Below are 17,115 nucleotides of genomic sequence, written 5' to 3' on the forward strand. Positions count from 1 at the left end.
TGACGTAGATATTGAGGAAGTGGGGGCTACTGTGGGGAAGTGTCCCAGGGAATTGTACGAGTCCTATTTTCAAAAAGTCAGCTACCCTAGCTGCTACCATTAGGGTCCTTGGGCTGGAGCCTGGAGTAGAGGGTGGGCCCAGGTTCCCTCCCCCACAACTCCCTGATTAATCACTGAGACTGGGAGACAACAGAGACTGTGCTTGGGAGGGTTGCTTCCCCCCACCTTCCTTGCTGGCTTATGATGCAAATGGCTCAGTAGGCTGTGACCCTTGCCCCTAGAGAAAGAAGGGCTCACAGTGAGCCTCTGAGGCTAGCAAAATCTTCCAGGAAGTGAAAGACCCACGGAGACAAGGACAGAGTCACAATATTTAGACCATTTCCTATTTGACAATAGATTGCAGTATTTCCTGATGGGCATCCTATTAGGTTGTACTGCTTAAAAGTCCACCACCATAGCTACGCCCAAGAGGTTAAGAAAAAGGTAGTAAAGACTGCAGTGTAAACCAACTCAAAGAAGAAACTCCAAGTTAAAGTTGATACCTCTTCAATCATTTGTATTGTAATGCTTACGGTTGCTATTAGTAAACATTTACTTTATTGCAATATATCTGCAGCACATGTCAAGTAAGATAATTTAAATGGATAGTGCAAATAAAAAAAATAAAGATGTCAAAATGGGGAGGATGAATAAGAGGATATGAAATTTCCATTGGTCTGATTAAATCACAGATATTATCTCTTTTTAGCCAAAAATAAGCTAGAAGCCCAAAATCTATAGAGAACGAAAGGCACTTTCTCTAAAGATTTTAGAAATGAAATGCATGCTTCACTGCAAAGCTTCTCTGCTGGCACCACTTCTCTCCCAGGAAGAGGTTACAAAAATGAGTCATGGGCAGATACCACAGTGGAAGGATGAATTTACGGTTCTGGACTCCACGGAAATCTGGAAGAAGTCTATTAATTGCTAATGCTAGGTGTTTTATTTTTTTTAAATACAAGTGAAAATAAAATAGCCTGTTTCTTCTGTGGAAAGAGGAATGCCACCTTGCTATCGGCAGTATAAGAACTGACAATGATACTTTGCTTCCAGAATTATAGACTTACTATAGGTAAACCAGGTACAGTTAACTGCAGTTGGGAGGGTTTCATTGACACAGCCCTTACATTTTTGAAGTTTGGCATTCTGATACAGAAGGGTAACTTCCCCCAGCACTGGACCATTACACATCTTACCAATCTCTCACACAGTACTAAAACAGTTTGGCAATATGCAGCACTGCAGTGATGGAAGTAACTGTGTATTATGTATAGAATGACTGACTTCTTTGGGGAAATCAAAGATTTGTACTACCTCCTCAGAAACGGCCACAAAATCTGTTGATTTTGCATGTGGCAATATGTTCCCAACTCCTCAGTCAGCTTTTCTCTCTCTGCTAGCACCCAAATTTAATTTTCCTCAGGAAAACTACAATCATTGCCACTCGAAAGTGACCTACAGTGAGCAAATCAAAAACCAAACAGGCCCCAATCCCGCAAGCTGATCCTCACAGGAGGTCCACCTGCACTGATCATCTTGCATGATTATAGCATTACTCTCCTTTGCCACGATGCCTACAAAAAGCTTGACAACAATCAGGCTGCTGGTGTGCAGAGAACTCTGCCCATCTTGCTGACCAATACTGTCTCCTTGTTTCTTTGTACTCTGCCGTCTGTCTATCTCCATTTGTTCTCTAATCTTATACACAGATTGTGAGCCGCTTGGAACGGGGACCGTTTGTACACTGCTTAGCTCAATGGAGTCCTGTTCCATAACTAGACCTCCTACATGCTATGGTAATTCAAATAAATAATAATATTAAGTATAGCACGCTGGAATACTACAGGCAAGATTTCTCACTAATGCTGTTCAGATCCTTTTATATCCAGAACTGATTATTATAACTCCTTTTATACTGGAATATCAAAGCAACTCTACTGATTGCAGCTAGTGCAAAAAAATGACTGAATGACCAGTCATGAACAAATAGCATCAATTCTTTGACCAATGAGTGAACTACAATTTGCTTTGATGATGTATAAAATAGTAAATGCACCTATTTGAAGGACTTGCTGTTTTATTGTCCTTGGATTTTCTCAAATCATAGTTTAGTGGAACTATCTGTTCAGCTCAAACTGATGCAGCATATTTGCAGAGTTTTCAAAAAATACGGTCTCTTTTAGTGAATCCCACCAGTGTTCAAAAGAGCTTTAAAGACTACTTTATTTTGTAGTTCTTATGATATTTGAAGATCTCTTAGGATTTTGATCTCTATTTAATGGGTTTTATCTGTAACCCACTGTGTGTACTGAATAGCATCCCGAGCATTTGGAAGGAATGAAAACTAATAAATATTATTTGTTATTTGTCACAGTCATTTTTCCTTGCTCGTCTTTGTCACTATGTGCACAGGATACCCTTCCTGGATCAACAGACCTCAACACTATGCCTAACTTTTTCATCATGAGGTCCCTCATCTTTGTGGGATCGTGGTGGCCTAAGAATCTTTCCATTCTGTGAAGTCTTTCGAGAGTTTATCTTTTGTTTGCAGTGTAGCTGTGTCGGTCCTAAGATACTAGAGAGACACCAACAGAAGTTAGTACAATAAAAGATATTGCCTCATCCATTCTGTCTCTCTAAGAGGTTATCCTGACAGTTGTGATCTGCATTTCCAAAAGGAGTCTTTTATCCATGGCTGCTGTAGGGTAAATAGCTTTGAATGTTAATTTACACACAGAAATCAAGGATATTTTTCTCCTTCCAGAGACAGAACCTGTATCTATCCCCTCTTAGGATGCATTCAGGGGAGCTTTCATGATCGAACCCCTTAAGCTATATACCGTGTTTGGTTTGCCTGCTCTGAATAGGCATTAGTGATGCCGTCAGCGTTCATGAGAACACAAACCCCAGCACGGGCTGCACAAGATACGAAGCTTTTCAGTTCACCTCTGTGTACGCCAACCATGTACAAACAGGATAATTCATTTTACTATGGCCTCTGGTGTTTTACCTTGGGTCCACATTTGCTGTTGCTTCGTCAATAATCAGAATTTGATTTTTTTTGAGAATTGCCCTGGCAAGGCACACGAGCTGTCTCTGACCGACGCTAAAATTAGATCCAGATTCTGCCAACTGTGTCTCCATTTTATCAGGAAGTTCTTCCACAGCCTCCTTCAGTTGAACCTGTAGGTATGCCAACGTACTGTAAGATGAGTAACTCACTTCTAAACAAAATATGGTTGTTGTGATTAGGTTGCCTATTTTTTGTTATGCTTTACACAACAATAAGCATGTAAGATTTAACTTTCATACTCATATACATACACTATGTAATTCAATTCTAGAGTTAAGTCTAAAACTGTTTAAAAATCTATTTTTAATTAATCAAAATATATCAAACCTGCATCCCGAATGATAAAAAAAATATTAATGCAAGATCCAGCAGGTCAATGTTATATACAGAGACATTTATATACATTTATACACCCCACAATTGTTTTCCTTTCTTCTGTCGGCCATATCCTTACGTAATCCAACAAACCAGCTCAAACCTAATATGTATAAACACTATGAATAATGTTATTTTATATGTAAACATTAGATACAAATGATCAGATATTTGGAATTACCTCTTCCAAGACATTCCACAGCTCTTCATCAGTGTATTCATTGAAAGGATCCAAGTTTTTTCTCATCGTTCCAGTAAACAGAATGGGCTCCTACAAACCAATGAAACATTACATTTTACTTTATATACACTTAGTTTTCGTACTGCAATACAGAATTTAAACACAGTAAAGCTGAGTTGAAGCATGCATGGTACATACATGTAGTACAACAACAAATTATCCCTAGTACAAGACAAGGGAAAAAACAGTTGTGATTCTTTTTATATCAGAGAAGTAATAAAAGAAAAGAAAACTCAGAGGTGTATTAGGAGCATGTGGAAGAAAAAAAATAAGATAAATGCATAACAAGCCTGCATGAAGATATTTTAATAAAACAGATGAAACAAATACAGGTATTTTGACAAAATCGATATATATCCAACAATTTATTCTGTCTGTACTTGAACTGGCTTATCTGTGCTACTCTTGACACCACAACACTTTATAGTATATTTATAAGCTAGGCAATTAAATCCACTGACACTGTTCACGGAAACAAGCGACAACAAGAAGATCAACTCAACGCACTAACGTTCCTAGGATACTTGGGTGCTTTTGAAACTGTGCTCCCTAACTATATAAGGCACAGACAGAGGAGAAGACTCAAGTGGCTCAAGAGGTAGAATACAAGGTGTTGGGATTTTTGTTTTATTTCAGTTTGGAGAAACTCTCCAAGTTTAACATTAAAGAATCTGAAAGATAAATAGATTTCACAACTTTTCTGCAACATTTACGTCTACACATGTATCTGTCAATGATGGTTAATACTAATATTTGTACTTCAGTAGCACCAAGAGAGAATTTGGGCACGTCGAGGCAAACACATGGCAAGGCATAATCACTGCCCCAGAGAGTTTACACTCTAATTTCAAACAAGACTCAACCCATTGAGTGTGACAAACCAAGGGAGAGAACAGGATAGCGAGACAAGGGTGGCAAAGAAAACAACATGCAGTTACACAGGCTAGACACATGCCTGAGATGATGGTTCCAAATCATCTGAATTTTCTTTTTAACCTAGTCATGGCTGACTGATTTCTTGTAGGTGTCACAGCAGAAGTATGGATTAGTTCAGGGAGGGAATTCCATGTTACAGACAATGTGGAAAAAAGTCTGGAGATATTTGTAGGAGAAGCAGACAAATGGGCATTAAAGGACGACATAATTGGCAGAGCACAGAGTATGGGGGTGATAAGAATGAGCAAATGACTAAGGAAGGAAGAGTTGTAAAGAGTCTTGAGGGGAGGTTAAGAAGCTTGAATTTGATACAGTGAAATACAATGAGCCAGTGGAGGGAATCAAAGAGTGAGAAGGAGGAGGATTATGGCCTATTCTCCCAGCTGGGGCAATAGGAATCCCTCAGATCTGCTGCTGGCATCCTAATGCTCCCTCTGAAGACAGCCAAGATATACTATTAGTCTATTCTATGGAGGGACTAAACATACCCTGGGTTAGGGCTGCTACCACTGCACAGACCTCAGGCAGGAATGTGATGACATCTTTGGTTCCTGAATTTACTAAAATGTTGTAGCTTGTTTTCTAAAACATTTTTCCCTTGTAAAAGTGTCCCTATTCCTTCATTCATTATATATATAGGCAGCCTCTGATCTGCAGTCTGAGGACTGATCACCTTTCTGCTCTTGGGTTTCAGTTGTGGCCACCCCACTTTTCTGCCTATGGAGTTACTGAGCAAATGGGGTTCAATACCCCTCCCCCATCTTGTTTTGATTGTCATGTTCTAGCAGCCCTCATCAGTTGATGAGCTGGGACTGGAATCCTGTGACGGGGACACATACCTGCTAGATTTTCATTCTTCCTTTTTTTACTGTGTGGGTGTGTAAAATCACTGTTAAGGCTCTGGTGGGATAGCTGTGCTCTTTTTGCTCCTTGGGATAGAGACAGCTTTTGCAAAGAAGTAGTCACCCTCTGGATCCTCATCCAAGAGAAGAAATGCCTAGGGTATCCCTCTAAAATTCCCTGCCCTCATCTTGAGAGGAAGGGAAGCTGGAAGGGATGCCTGCCCCTTGCCTAATGAGAAGTGTCCTATTTAAAGACTTGTGGCAGGACTCATCTAGGTGGAACTATTACTGGTTGGAGAGGGGTTGGGTTTGATAGATTTACTCCTGGAGCAGGCATTGGGTGCCTGGACTCTTCCTCCTGTGAGCCAATCAGGTTATTCCTTTCTTTCTGTGTTCTCTCTCTCAGTGTGGAATATATTGTGGCTTGATGGGAGGCAGACCCTCTCAAACTAGTCCAACTCAGAGCCTCTCCCCTAGGCAGAGCAAGTGTCCAAACTGTGGACAGGCATGGCAAAGCTCTCCTGAGCTGCTAAACAGAACTGCCTCATTAGATGAACGCTGCTTGGTCTCTTGTTGGTGTCTTCTGGACAGTTCTACCATGAAGAGAAGAGGCAGAGGGACCTGTCAGGGGGGCACTACACTGGAAGACCCAGAAGGCAAAGATCTCCATGCTGCTCTGAAGGGGAGAAGAGGCATGAGAGAGTGAAAAGACCAGGAAATAAGTTTGTTCCTACCCAAAGGCCCTGAAGGAAATCAAAAGGTTAAGGCAACAAAAGTGGGAGAGCACTGAACCACTAAGCTTTAGCCCAATGCCACAAACTGATCTTCAAGTCAAAAAAAGCAAGAGGGACATGATTTTGCCCCAGAATTCCCTACTAACAGCCCTGAATGCCACTGATATTCAAGCAGAGACGGCACAGTCTGAGAATCATGAACTGTAGGAAATGTTAGGATGTCAGTAATTGTTGGTGTTATACACAAGATATCTGAGCCCAAAAAACCATCACAATGCTGTTGAGGACTGTGAAATATCTGACTTGTTACCAGAGGTTCTTAAATCTATATTTTTTTTTAAAAAAAAAAGAGTAAACGTTTATATATGATATGATTTTTTTAAAAACATCACACATCTTAAAGGTTATATCCTGCCCTGATTAAGACCCCATGTAACCCTACTGCTGTCCATGGACCTGCATGTGGGTGTAGAAAGCCCATGTAGAATTTGGACCTAAACCTTTTATGATTATGTGTTAATTTTTAAGCCATTCCTGGAGTATTATGAAGGTATTGATGATGGCAGAATGTGGTACAATAAAAATGTAAGAAGATAATGTGTTTTCTTTTTATTTTCTTGTTATGTGCCAAGTATTTGAAAGTATTTGTTGCACCAGGACCAATAAAAACCTGTTGAATGAGCAAAGGGGTTTAATAGAAGGGTTGAGGGAACATTTTTCTTTAAAAAAAAAACACTGCAAGTAATTTGTTTAACAATACACATTTTAATAAGTTATTTGAGATGTTCTGAAGGTATTGTTAAGATAATTTTCTGTTTCAATCTATTTTTATAGGTTGGCAAAATAAGAAATTGAATTTAAAAAATGTTCATAACTATTATAAGAGGTCCTAAAATCAAACATGTATTGCAACAGTAGATAAGGATAATTTTTAATTATCATATCTGACACAGATTAGTATTTAAAATAGCCTGTTTTATGAGAGGAAGTTAATAAGCCAAACCTGTGAATAATTGTTGTAGAAATGCTTGCAGTCAGGGTAACAGATAATATTTACAGACAGACACAACCTTCATACAGCTCCATCCAAGCAAACAATTAGAAACCTAAGGACATTTTTATTTCTATGAGTAGATATTTAAACTCAGATTTAAGAAAACTTCACTCTCTGGAGAGTGACTCAGTTAGCATGCTACCCGATATATTTTACAAACGCCTACAGCTAGACTACATAGTTTTCCAAGAAAATGCTGAGGATTGCAGCTACAAACTGTTGCCCCATGTTATGTAGCTATTTTTATTACTCATACAAATATTAGTAATATAGTACAAAATGTCTATTGTAGTATAATTATTCCCCCACTCTCCAAAATGGTTAAAGTCATTCCTTGGTCTTAGACCTTTGCATATACTTAATAGAAAACAAACCTCTCTTTATCTGGAAGAGAAACCCTACCTGCTAACCTTCAGATACTGAAAACCCCTGGGGACCATGACAAAAACCTTCTATATAACTAGCAAGATAAAAATAATAACATTTTACTTCATTACAATAATTTTATGCCCAGGTCAGGAAACTTCTGCATGAATAAAATATACAATTAATTATGAGTGCTCAAGGTGTAGAACAGCATTAGATCAGCAGTTTTCCATCTCTAGAGTTATATTTTGTTCACCTGGGATCAGATATCCAAATGTGGAAATCACCTGAAATATTTGTGGTTAAAGTTCTCAAAACCCTGTAGCCCTTGAATGAACTGATCATCATCCGTTTTCAGGAGAAAAGAACATTGTGCACAAACAAAAGAGAAAGAATTTAAGTCTATGTAAAGTCCTCTTTAGATAGAAAAAGGTCACTAACTCCACTGAGTAGCTCCACTGTGCATTAATGAAGCCTCCAGTATGCAGAAACAAAAGACGGCCCACATGAGGCTGCAATCCAATTGTATGTCTTTGCTAGTAACAGCATACCTACCTCTTTCTGTTTGGCTTCTATTCTCAAGAAAGAAAAAAGAAAGCCAGGTGATGGAGAGGCATTAAAGAGCCATTGTTTGTTAACCTTCTTATCACATTCACAGTTGTTTTTAAAAAGAGAGATAACAGAATATAAACATATAAAACAGTTCATTAAGTAAGTGCTACCGTGATTTCTTCATCCAGCTGACGGACCAACAAACATTCAGACACCAATATGGTCAAAGGCCTCTGGATCCAACGTTATTAAACAAAACAGAATGAAAGCTGGAAATTAATAGTTAAAATGCTACCTACTAAGCAAATTCCACTGGTGTCTAAACAAGTGTTTCCTCCCATCACCCAAACAAATAGGATGAGCTACCTGCAAAGCACATGCCTTCAGGAAAAGAATAGGGCACTGCAGAGGGAGCACCATATAGTCATGGCTGCTAGAGCCATGTTCCCCCGCAAAGGGGAATTATGGCCAGAGGATAGGTCAGAGTCCCCATGGAATCTGGTGACCTGCATAGGCCCAGCTATCCAAAGAGATGTGGATCATACCAAACTCTTCTGCTGCAACAATGTCTAGCTTGCTGTTTCAGTCAGCTGTAGGGTAAAGGTGTGTGGCTGCTCTGAAGAGGAAAAGGCGTACTTCCAGAACCACCACAAGTACTTTTCTTCCAATGCCCCTCATCAGGTCTAGGATGGCAACTTTATGGCTTTGTAGCTGGTAGCATCATCCTCAGCCAGGACCTAACACATGGCTTATGCCTCTTCTGTTAATAAATTGAAGGCCTAGAACAACTGCCCTCACTGAACAACATTGGTCACTACTCAGAGGTAGGCATCAGGGTCATCATCCAGTTCAATCTTGGACAGAGAAGAGCTGGTACTCACTGGCTGCTTAACTGGTGTCCTTGGATTACTGAATATAGGAAACACAGCTAGTGGATCACTGCTTTGGCTTGTTTCTCCTTTGTGATTTACAGTAAGAACTGCTGTTGTTGGGCTACAATTGGTTTTGCTGCTACTGTCCATCTTCCAGTTTGTGATCTCTTCCATTACTCCCCCTTTTTATACCTCTTCTGCAGATGAGGTTCAAAAAAAAACTTCCATGCAATACCACACGCAGAATGCTCTAGAGGTCAGCAACAAGACTCATTTTTTCAGGGAGAAGAGACAAGACATTTCTGGGAGAAGGCTTTCAGCTTTGAAGTTTGATCCCTTCGATAGTCCAAAGCCAGAACCTGGTAATATTTAAGATGCAGTGCAAATAGCATCTCTTCAGACTGGCATTTTAGCTGGCAGGAAATGTATGGTCATTTCTGGGGGAAGGAAGAAAGTGACTTAAAAATTAGAAAGGCTCTGTTGTTGAAGAGAGGAGCTGAGTGGCAAACAGATGTTTAGTTGTGAAGTCTTGTTTAGCCGTTGATATTGTTTATGATTAATTTTTGTGTTTACACCCAAATCATATTACGGATATAGCCAGTACAATAAGAAAACATTCCAAACATTCACGTCAATTAGGTGCCTAAAGTATCAATGCAAAAAAAAGTGTTTAATTTTCACTCAGAATTTAATTCAAATACATGAAAAACCAAAAATCACATACTGCTAAATAAATCTAGCTTTCAGGAGCATGTATGTGTTTGAGAGGGGAGAGCAGGGTTTCTTTCTTTGCTTTTTTTCTTTAAAAAAAAAGAGAATAATAATAAAATCCTACACACACACACACACATATTCTCTGCTGCACCACTTTCCATGTAGTCCAGCTGAGGGGTGGGAGATGGGTATCAGGGAAGCCAGTGGAGGTCTGTGATTCTCTCCCCAGCTTCTGCCCTGGTGCAGGTTGCACAGCTGGCAACAGTCCCTAAGGGATCATATGCCCGATGTTGCTGGAGTGCAACATACCCTGACATGCCTTCTCTGCAACTTTCTCCTGGTGGGGAGGGTGGCATACTGCTTGCACTCCCCTACACTCCTGTCAGAGCAGCACAAAGAGGACAGAGAAGAGGAAAGAGTCAGACCCAAAGGGCTGATCCTATACGTTATGGAAGAGGCACTCTGTAGGAAATAATGTGATCTTATTCAAATTCTTTCAGATACATCAGATTACACAGAAGCACAATCTCAGTTATTGTCTCTTACCAGTTCTTGAAGAACTTGTCCACAAGAATGGACCAATTTAAATGATTAAGACATATGGCCTCAAAATTTGCCCTACTTTCAGACTGAATCATTTGGATACGAAATATATAGGCTCTTGTTTTCAATTTAGTAGTCCATTCCAGAGATATTATGGAAAACAATAGCCACTAGTATTTTTAGCAAATGTTTTATGCTCTGTGCTGCCTCTTCAGCAGCAGTTAGCCAGAAACTTAATTCAAACTCTTTCTAGAATTGTGCTGATATTGATATCACTGATGCACACACAAAATAATTGGTTGACATGACAGGAATCCATAGATAATGAAGTTGTTAAAAAAAGCCGTGATTATTTCAGCTCCATTCTCAGGTTACAGTGGGGGAACAGGGGAACTAATATTTGCAAAACAGACAAGGATGAAATTCTGGGACCTAAGAATACTGCAAACAGAAAGCAGAAAAAGAAAAAATGATTATAAAAATGATCTTGACAGAGTTTTTGAAATGTTACAGCCCTAAAATGAAAATAGATGTGGCAGACAAAGTCAGCTTCATACCTGAGGTATGATTGAAATTTTCTTTCGCAAGTCATGAAGTCCTAGTTCTGATGTTAAGTACTTATCAATCCAAATTCGTCCTTTGGGTTCAGCCAACCGAAAGAGAGCTGCTATCAAAGAGCTCTTTCCAGCTCCTGTTCTTCCCACAATTCCAACCTGCAAAACCAACCAAGCCAGTATGATTAAAATTATTTCTTTCTTTCTTTCTTTTTTTTTTTTAAGGTAAACGCTAAGAAGAACAACACCCTGCAGTTGGATAGGATTTGAAGCTTTAAGAATTTTCTAGATCATCTCATTCAAAAGTGAAATGAATGTTTTCTTAACAAAATGCCTCCCTTAATATGAGTTGCGGAATGCCTAAATGAGAGGCAATGTGGCCAGTGGATGGAGCACTGAACTGGTACTTAGGAGTCCTACGTTCCATTTCCAGCTCTGCCATTAGCCTATTGGGTGACCTTGCACTAATCATGTCACTTCCCTGTGCCTCAATTTCTCTATCTGTAAAAAGGGAACAATGACACTAACACTCCTTCGTAAAGCACTTTGAGATCTGCCTATGGACATTATTAGTATTAAACAAGCATTACTAACTGCACTTGAGACAATTCTGAGTCAGATTCTGATGACCTCACTCAAGCTGAATAGTATGTAACTCAGTGAGGAGCCATAACAAAGTCAAAACTAACAATAGAGCTACAAAAAGTATCTGAGCAAAGGGCATGGAGAGATGGTCCTAATGTTTGCCATAAGGAGCTGCAGTAAAGAAGAAACTAATGCTGGCTGGGGCAGTGGATTCCTTTGATAGCCTAGCTTTCAAAGTTCAGATCACTGCAGGGGACAGATATGCTGCTTTTCTCAAAGCTCTGAATACCAGAGCCACATCTCTCATAACCAGGGATCTCAAAGAAGGACATTTGAGGGAATTAAGAAATCTAGTTAAGTACAATAAGTGGAAGAAGGCCGACCAATCCTAGAAGACACTATAAGGCACAACACAGTCTAAAAATCCTCTCAGAAAACAGGAATTCACAAAAAGAAAATCTGCCAATATGACTCCACAAGGAGCCATTGAAAAACCAGAGGATTAAAAAAACCATACTGACAACAGAAAAAAAAAATGGAGAAGCAACACAACTAACACATTCAGTCAGTAAGGCTTTCACAGAAAATGCAGGAAAAATGCAAAATAAGGAAATGCTAAGAAGCCTAATGGTATGGAACTAAAAAATCTTTTACAAATATATCAAATGAAAAAAATACGTAGGGAGATAGTATATCTATTAATAAATGAAGAAAGGGGCAAAATTAATGCTGACTAAATATGACTCAGCTAGTGAACTCCTTTCTGCAAAAAACCTGTCTTCAGAAGAACCAGCTAAGGGATTACTTAGAAAAACGGAATGTACACCCAATCAACTGTCTCACAGAGCACTGCTTAGGATAACTCTCTATATAGAGCTGCTCTGCCAGAACCTCTTACAGTAGAACCTCAGAGTTATGATCACCAGAGTTACAAACTGACCAGTCAACACACACCTCAATTGGAATCAGAAGTACACAATGAGGCAGCGGAGCCAAAAAATAAAAAAGCAAATACCGTACAGTACAGTACTGTGTTAAACATAAACTACTAAAAACAATAAAGGGAAAGTTTAAAAAAAAAGATTTGACAAAGCCAGGAAACAGTTTCTGTGCTTGTTTCATTTAAATTAAGATGGTTAAAAGCACCATTTTTCTTCTGCATAGTAAAGTTTCAAAGCTATATTAAGTCAACGTTCAGTTGTAAACTTTTGAAAGAACAACCATAACATTTTGTTCAGAGTTACGAACAAGTCAGAGTTATGAACAACCTCCATTCTCAAAGTGTTCGTAACTCTGAGGTTCTATGTATATATTGCATTCAGTTCAAGGCACCACATTTCCAGAGAGATATTGGCAAACACTGGAGGGATTTCAGAGATAAGCAAGAAAAATTATCATGGTTTGGAGATACTGATTTATGAGGAAAGATAAAAGAGTTAAATATGCACAGCAGTGGTTCTCAACCAGGGGTAGGGAGAGGTCTTCCACGGGGTACATCAGCTCATCTAGATATTTGCCTAGTTTTACAAAAGGCTACATAAAAAGCACTAGCGAAGTCAGTACAAACTAAAATTTCATACAATGCCTTGTTTATACTGCTCTATATACACTATACACTAAAATGTAAGTACAATATTTGTATCCCAATTGATTTATTTTATAATTATATGGTAAAAATGAGAAAGTAAGCAATTTTTCAGTAATAGTGTGCTGTGACACTTCTGTATTTTTATGTCTGATTTTGAAAGCATGTCATTTTTAAGTGAGGTGAAACTTGGGGTACACGCAAGACAAATCAAACTTGTAAAAGGGATACAGTAGTCTGAAAAGGTTAAGAATCACTGATGTACAGTGTAGCATAGCTAAGTAATTAAGAGGGCACATGACAACAGAAGAATATTTGAAAAGTACAAACACCAAACAAAAGAGGGCAATTATGTAGTGTGATACACAGAGATACTGAAATGATATTAAGGAAAGGAAAACTTAAGGTGAATTTCAGGAAAAAATTTGTAACAGAGAAATTAAGCTATGGAACAGGCTCCCAAGCAAAATGGCAGAACCTGCATTTAAAAGAAACAAAACACCCTAGACTAAGCACAAGAAAATATACTGGAAGAAGCAACTTGGAAGATGGACTGGATAACCTAAAAGGTCTTTTCTACCTCTAAATTTTCCAATTATATGATTTTATTGAATAACTGATTCTCGTAGGTGTGTACAATCACGAAGTACTATGTAAGTGCTAATCATTATATTACTGTTACCTAAAACACAGCATAGTTTTAGCAAATCTGTTTAAAGGAATGGTATAAAAGTAAAAGGAAAAAAAACTGAAATGAGAAATATTTCTGAAGAACCTCTACTAAAGCTCCTCTTCCTTCAAAAAGATAAATCAGAAAGAAAAAGCTAAATGGAGAACACACATAAAGTGTTTTAAAGAAGAAAGAGTTAAAAAGCATTTCTTTTGAAAACCTTAGTGATATACACTATTATATTAACAACATGAAGGAAAACATTATCAAAAATAAAGTAACTCTTAAAATAAAAATGCAGCTGCTTGTATATTGTCAATATCTCTCTTTCAGGCAGGCATCAAATGAAAACATTGCATTTTTCAGTGTTTGACCAAAAATACAAATGGATTTCTCTAAATTGACTACACTCTGCTAAAATCAACATGAATTTGAACTGGCTCTCAGTAAACAGAATTTTATTCCCTTTTATAAATCATGTTATTCAAAAGGCACATTATTTTTCCATATACAGATCATAATCAAATCTGTCCTGCAAAACCAGGCAGGCAGGCCCTTGTGCAGTCCCACTGAAGCCAATGGCTACCTGCATACACAAAAGGGTCTGTCAGCAGAATTGGGTTCCTGATTACTAAACACATAACTCAAATTTAGGTCATCCAGACAAAGAAAATAACTTATGTTTAGCAACTGTATGAACTGACATGTGTTAATGTGTTTTTAAACACCACTTACCATCTAGCTTTGACAAAGACAGTTGACTTGTGTTTAAAAGCCACCACTATTTTTGGCCTGATCTACCTTTAAAACTTATACCATAAAAACATAAGAACGGCCATACTGGGTCAGACCAATGGTCCATCGAGCCCAGTATCCTGTCATCTGAAAGTGGCTAATACCAGGTGCTTCAGAGGAATTAACAGAACAGGGCATCCAACCCCTATCATCCAGTCCCAGATTCTGGAAGTCAGAGATTTAGAGACATCCAGAGCACGGGATTGTGTCCCTGACCATCTTGGATAACAGCCACTGATGGGTCTATCCTCTATGGCCAAACTTACTGACACTCTGAGACGCATATGATAATCTTCAGAAGTTCAAGAGCCAGGTGCACCTGTCGGGGCTCGGGGCATCAGCCTCACAGCAGGGTGGTGGGGCTTACCTGCTGGGGCATCAGCCCCATGGGGCATGCCTGCCAGGGCTCAGGCCTTCAGCCCCGCAGCACGGTGGTGGTGGGGCTAGAGCAGTGGTTCTCAACCTGTGGCCCATGAGCTGCTTGCGGCCCAATCAGCACACAGCTACAGACCATGTGACATTCTCAGGGCCATACAAATAATATATATATTGTGTGGATGCAGCCCACATAACACATAGAGAGCTGTAAATGAGGCCCACGATGGTAAATAGGTTAAGAACCATGGGGCTAGGGCCTTCTGCCCTGCAGGGATGGGGGTCTCAGGGCTTCAGCCCCGTGGGAGGCACCTGCCAGGGCTCGAGGCTTCAGCCCCACTCCTGCTGAAGGAGCTTGCAGGGATTTCACTTTTGGCACTGTACCTTTTAATTTCTGTTTAACTAACTTCCTCACTTTTGTCTAGTTCCCCTTTCTGAAATAAAATGCTACAGTGGTGGGCTGCTTTGGTGTTTTCCCCACCACAGGGATGTTAAATTTTATTATGTTATGGTCAGTATTACCAAGCAGTTCAGCTATATTCACCTCTTGGATCAGATCTGCGCTCCCTTTAGGACTAAATCAAGAATTGCCTCTCCTCTTGTGGGTCCCAGGACCAGCTGCTCCAAGAAGCTTCCATAGTGTAGACATAGTCTTCATCTACGTTAGGTGCTAAGTGTTGTTTGAGGCCTTAGAGGACAGTAAGAAAATACTTTGGCCTAGTCTATATTTAAACCTTAAGCCAGGTGGACTGAAAAATCCTGTGCATCATAGCTATGTCAACCTAACCCCCATTGTAGAGGCAGCTAGGCTGACAGAAGAATGCTTTCATTGACCTAGCTACCATCGCTCAGGGAGATGGGATTCCTACAGTGACGGAAAAACCCCTTCCATCACGGTCACCTGCGTCTACACTATGGGATTACAGCAGCATAGCTTTAGTGCCATAGCTGTACCACGGTAACTCCTGTAGCATGGACATGGCCTGAACTGTTAGCAACTTCCAGATTTTCAAGAAATGCTTCCCTCTTACTAAAATCCAGTGAACAGGGGCAGATACTTGGAAACCTATTATTTTACACATTATATTGATGATGGCCTACTGTCACACCATGTGATACATTATCAAAAACAGTAGCTTCTAAAAAGGAAACCAATCTCTCTTCAGAGCTGCAAGAGCTTTAGACTGGACAAACTTACTTTAGGATGACAAACCCACAGCACAATCACGCAGGTCAAAAAAAACAACAAGCATTTCGCCACTGTCTGGGTACCTCTCTTATTTCGGTTCTTTTATTTTATGTCTGTTTCTCACCATGAAATTTACATCTTCTTATTCACTATTACACTAGAGTGGCTTATTATAACTGCTACAGAGCTGGCCCAAAGGCAAGAAAAGTACAGAGAAGAAAAACAGCGTTTTTGCTACACTTTGTAAACTCCTTGCCCTCAACTCCCACTTACCTTTCTCTGTGAAATCATCTTTGTACCGGACAGAAGGGCTGAATTCTTGAAACATACTTGTTACTAAAATGATTCACTTGAGGAATGAAATGGAGGTGGGGGCTGAATGAAAGTGTGTGTCACAAATTAAACAAGGGCAATGATTGTACAGAATTGAGCCAATCCCCCGGGGGAGATCTGAAATAAAATCATGTGCTAAATCATAATCCTAAAATTATGCAATCGACTCCCCAGCCTTTTCTCTCCTTCTCCCCTATCCTGGGATTATGTGTGTGTGCATACACCCTCCTTTATTTTTTATGGTCACTGTCCACCCTTTGTGTTGCCCCTCCCTACCCCTTTTGTGTTTCCCTTAGTGGATCCTCAGTGTCCCTTTGTACGGCTCTACTTGTCTCCCCTCTTTCTCATCCATACTTAGCTTCCTAATAATTTCTTTCTCAAGACCCATGCTGATGGAAAAGATAATAAACCTGCATCTAAACTAGGGAAAAGGTTACATGCAGTTAGCTAACACAAGTTAGTTAAACTCAATCCGTCCTTGACCCTTTTTCTCCCTAATGGATACAAACCGTTGGAATCATCAGAGCAGCTTTGTCTTCTCAGTGGCAGAGACAGAAGATGCTCTCAAGCAAAGTGTGATTGTCCCAAAATAAGCATTTATTTGTAGTTAATAAGAGTAATGTGTTCATAAGGTGGCTAACAGTTTAGCATACCCTTAATTATTCATTTCCTTGCTTTTAAATTCTGG

General features: G+C 39.5%; 1 protein-coding gene across 3 annotated transcripts in view; it reads right to left on the bottom strand.

The window, feature by feature from the left end:
* Positions 1-17,115, bottom strand: part of ABCC4 (ATP binding cassette subfamily C member 4 (PEL blood group)) — a 205,787-nt gene that overhangs the window by 41,347 nt on the left and 147,325 nt on the right. For all 3 annotated transcript variants that reach the window (XM_048853377.2, XM_048853385.2, XM_075129321.1), the window contains exons 26-28: positions 10,899-11,054; positions 3,669-3,758; positions 3,050-3,222 (exon numbers count right to left, since the gene is read on the bottom strand). In XM_048853377.2, the coding sequence (XP_048709334.1) occupies positions 3,050-3,222; positions 3,669-3,758; positions 10,899-11,054 (419 nt within the window). The remainder of the gene's footprint in view (positions 1-3,049; positions 3,223-3,668; positions 3,759-10,898; positions 11,055-17,115) is intronic.

The sequence above is a fragment of the Caretta caretta genome, chromosome 1 (assembly GCF_965140235.1).
Source record: "Caretta caretta isolate rCarCar2 chromosome 1, rCarCar1.hap1, whole genome shotgun sequence".
Classification (NCBI taxonomy): domain Eukaryota; kingdom Metazoa; phylum Chordata; order Testudines; family Cheloniidae; genus Caretta; species Caretta caretta.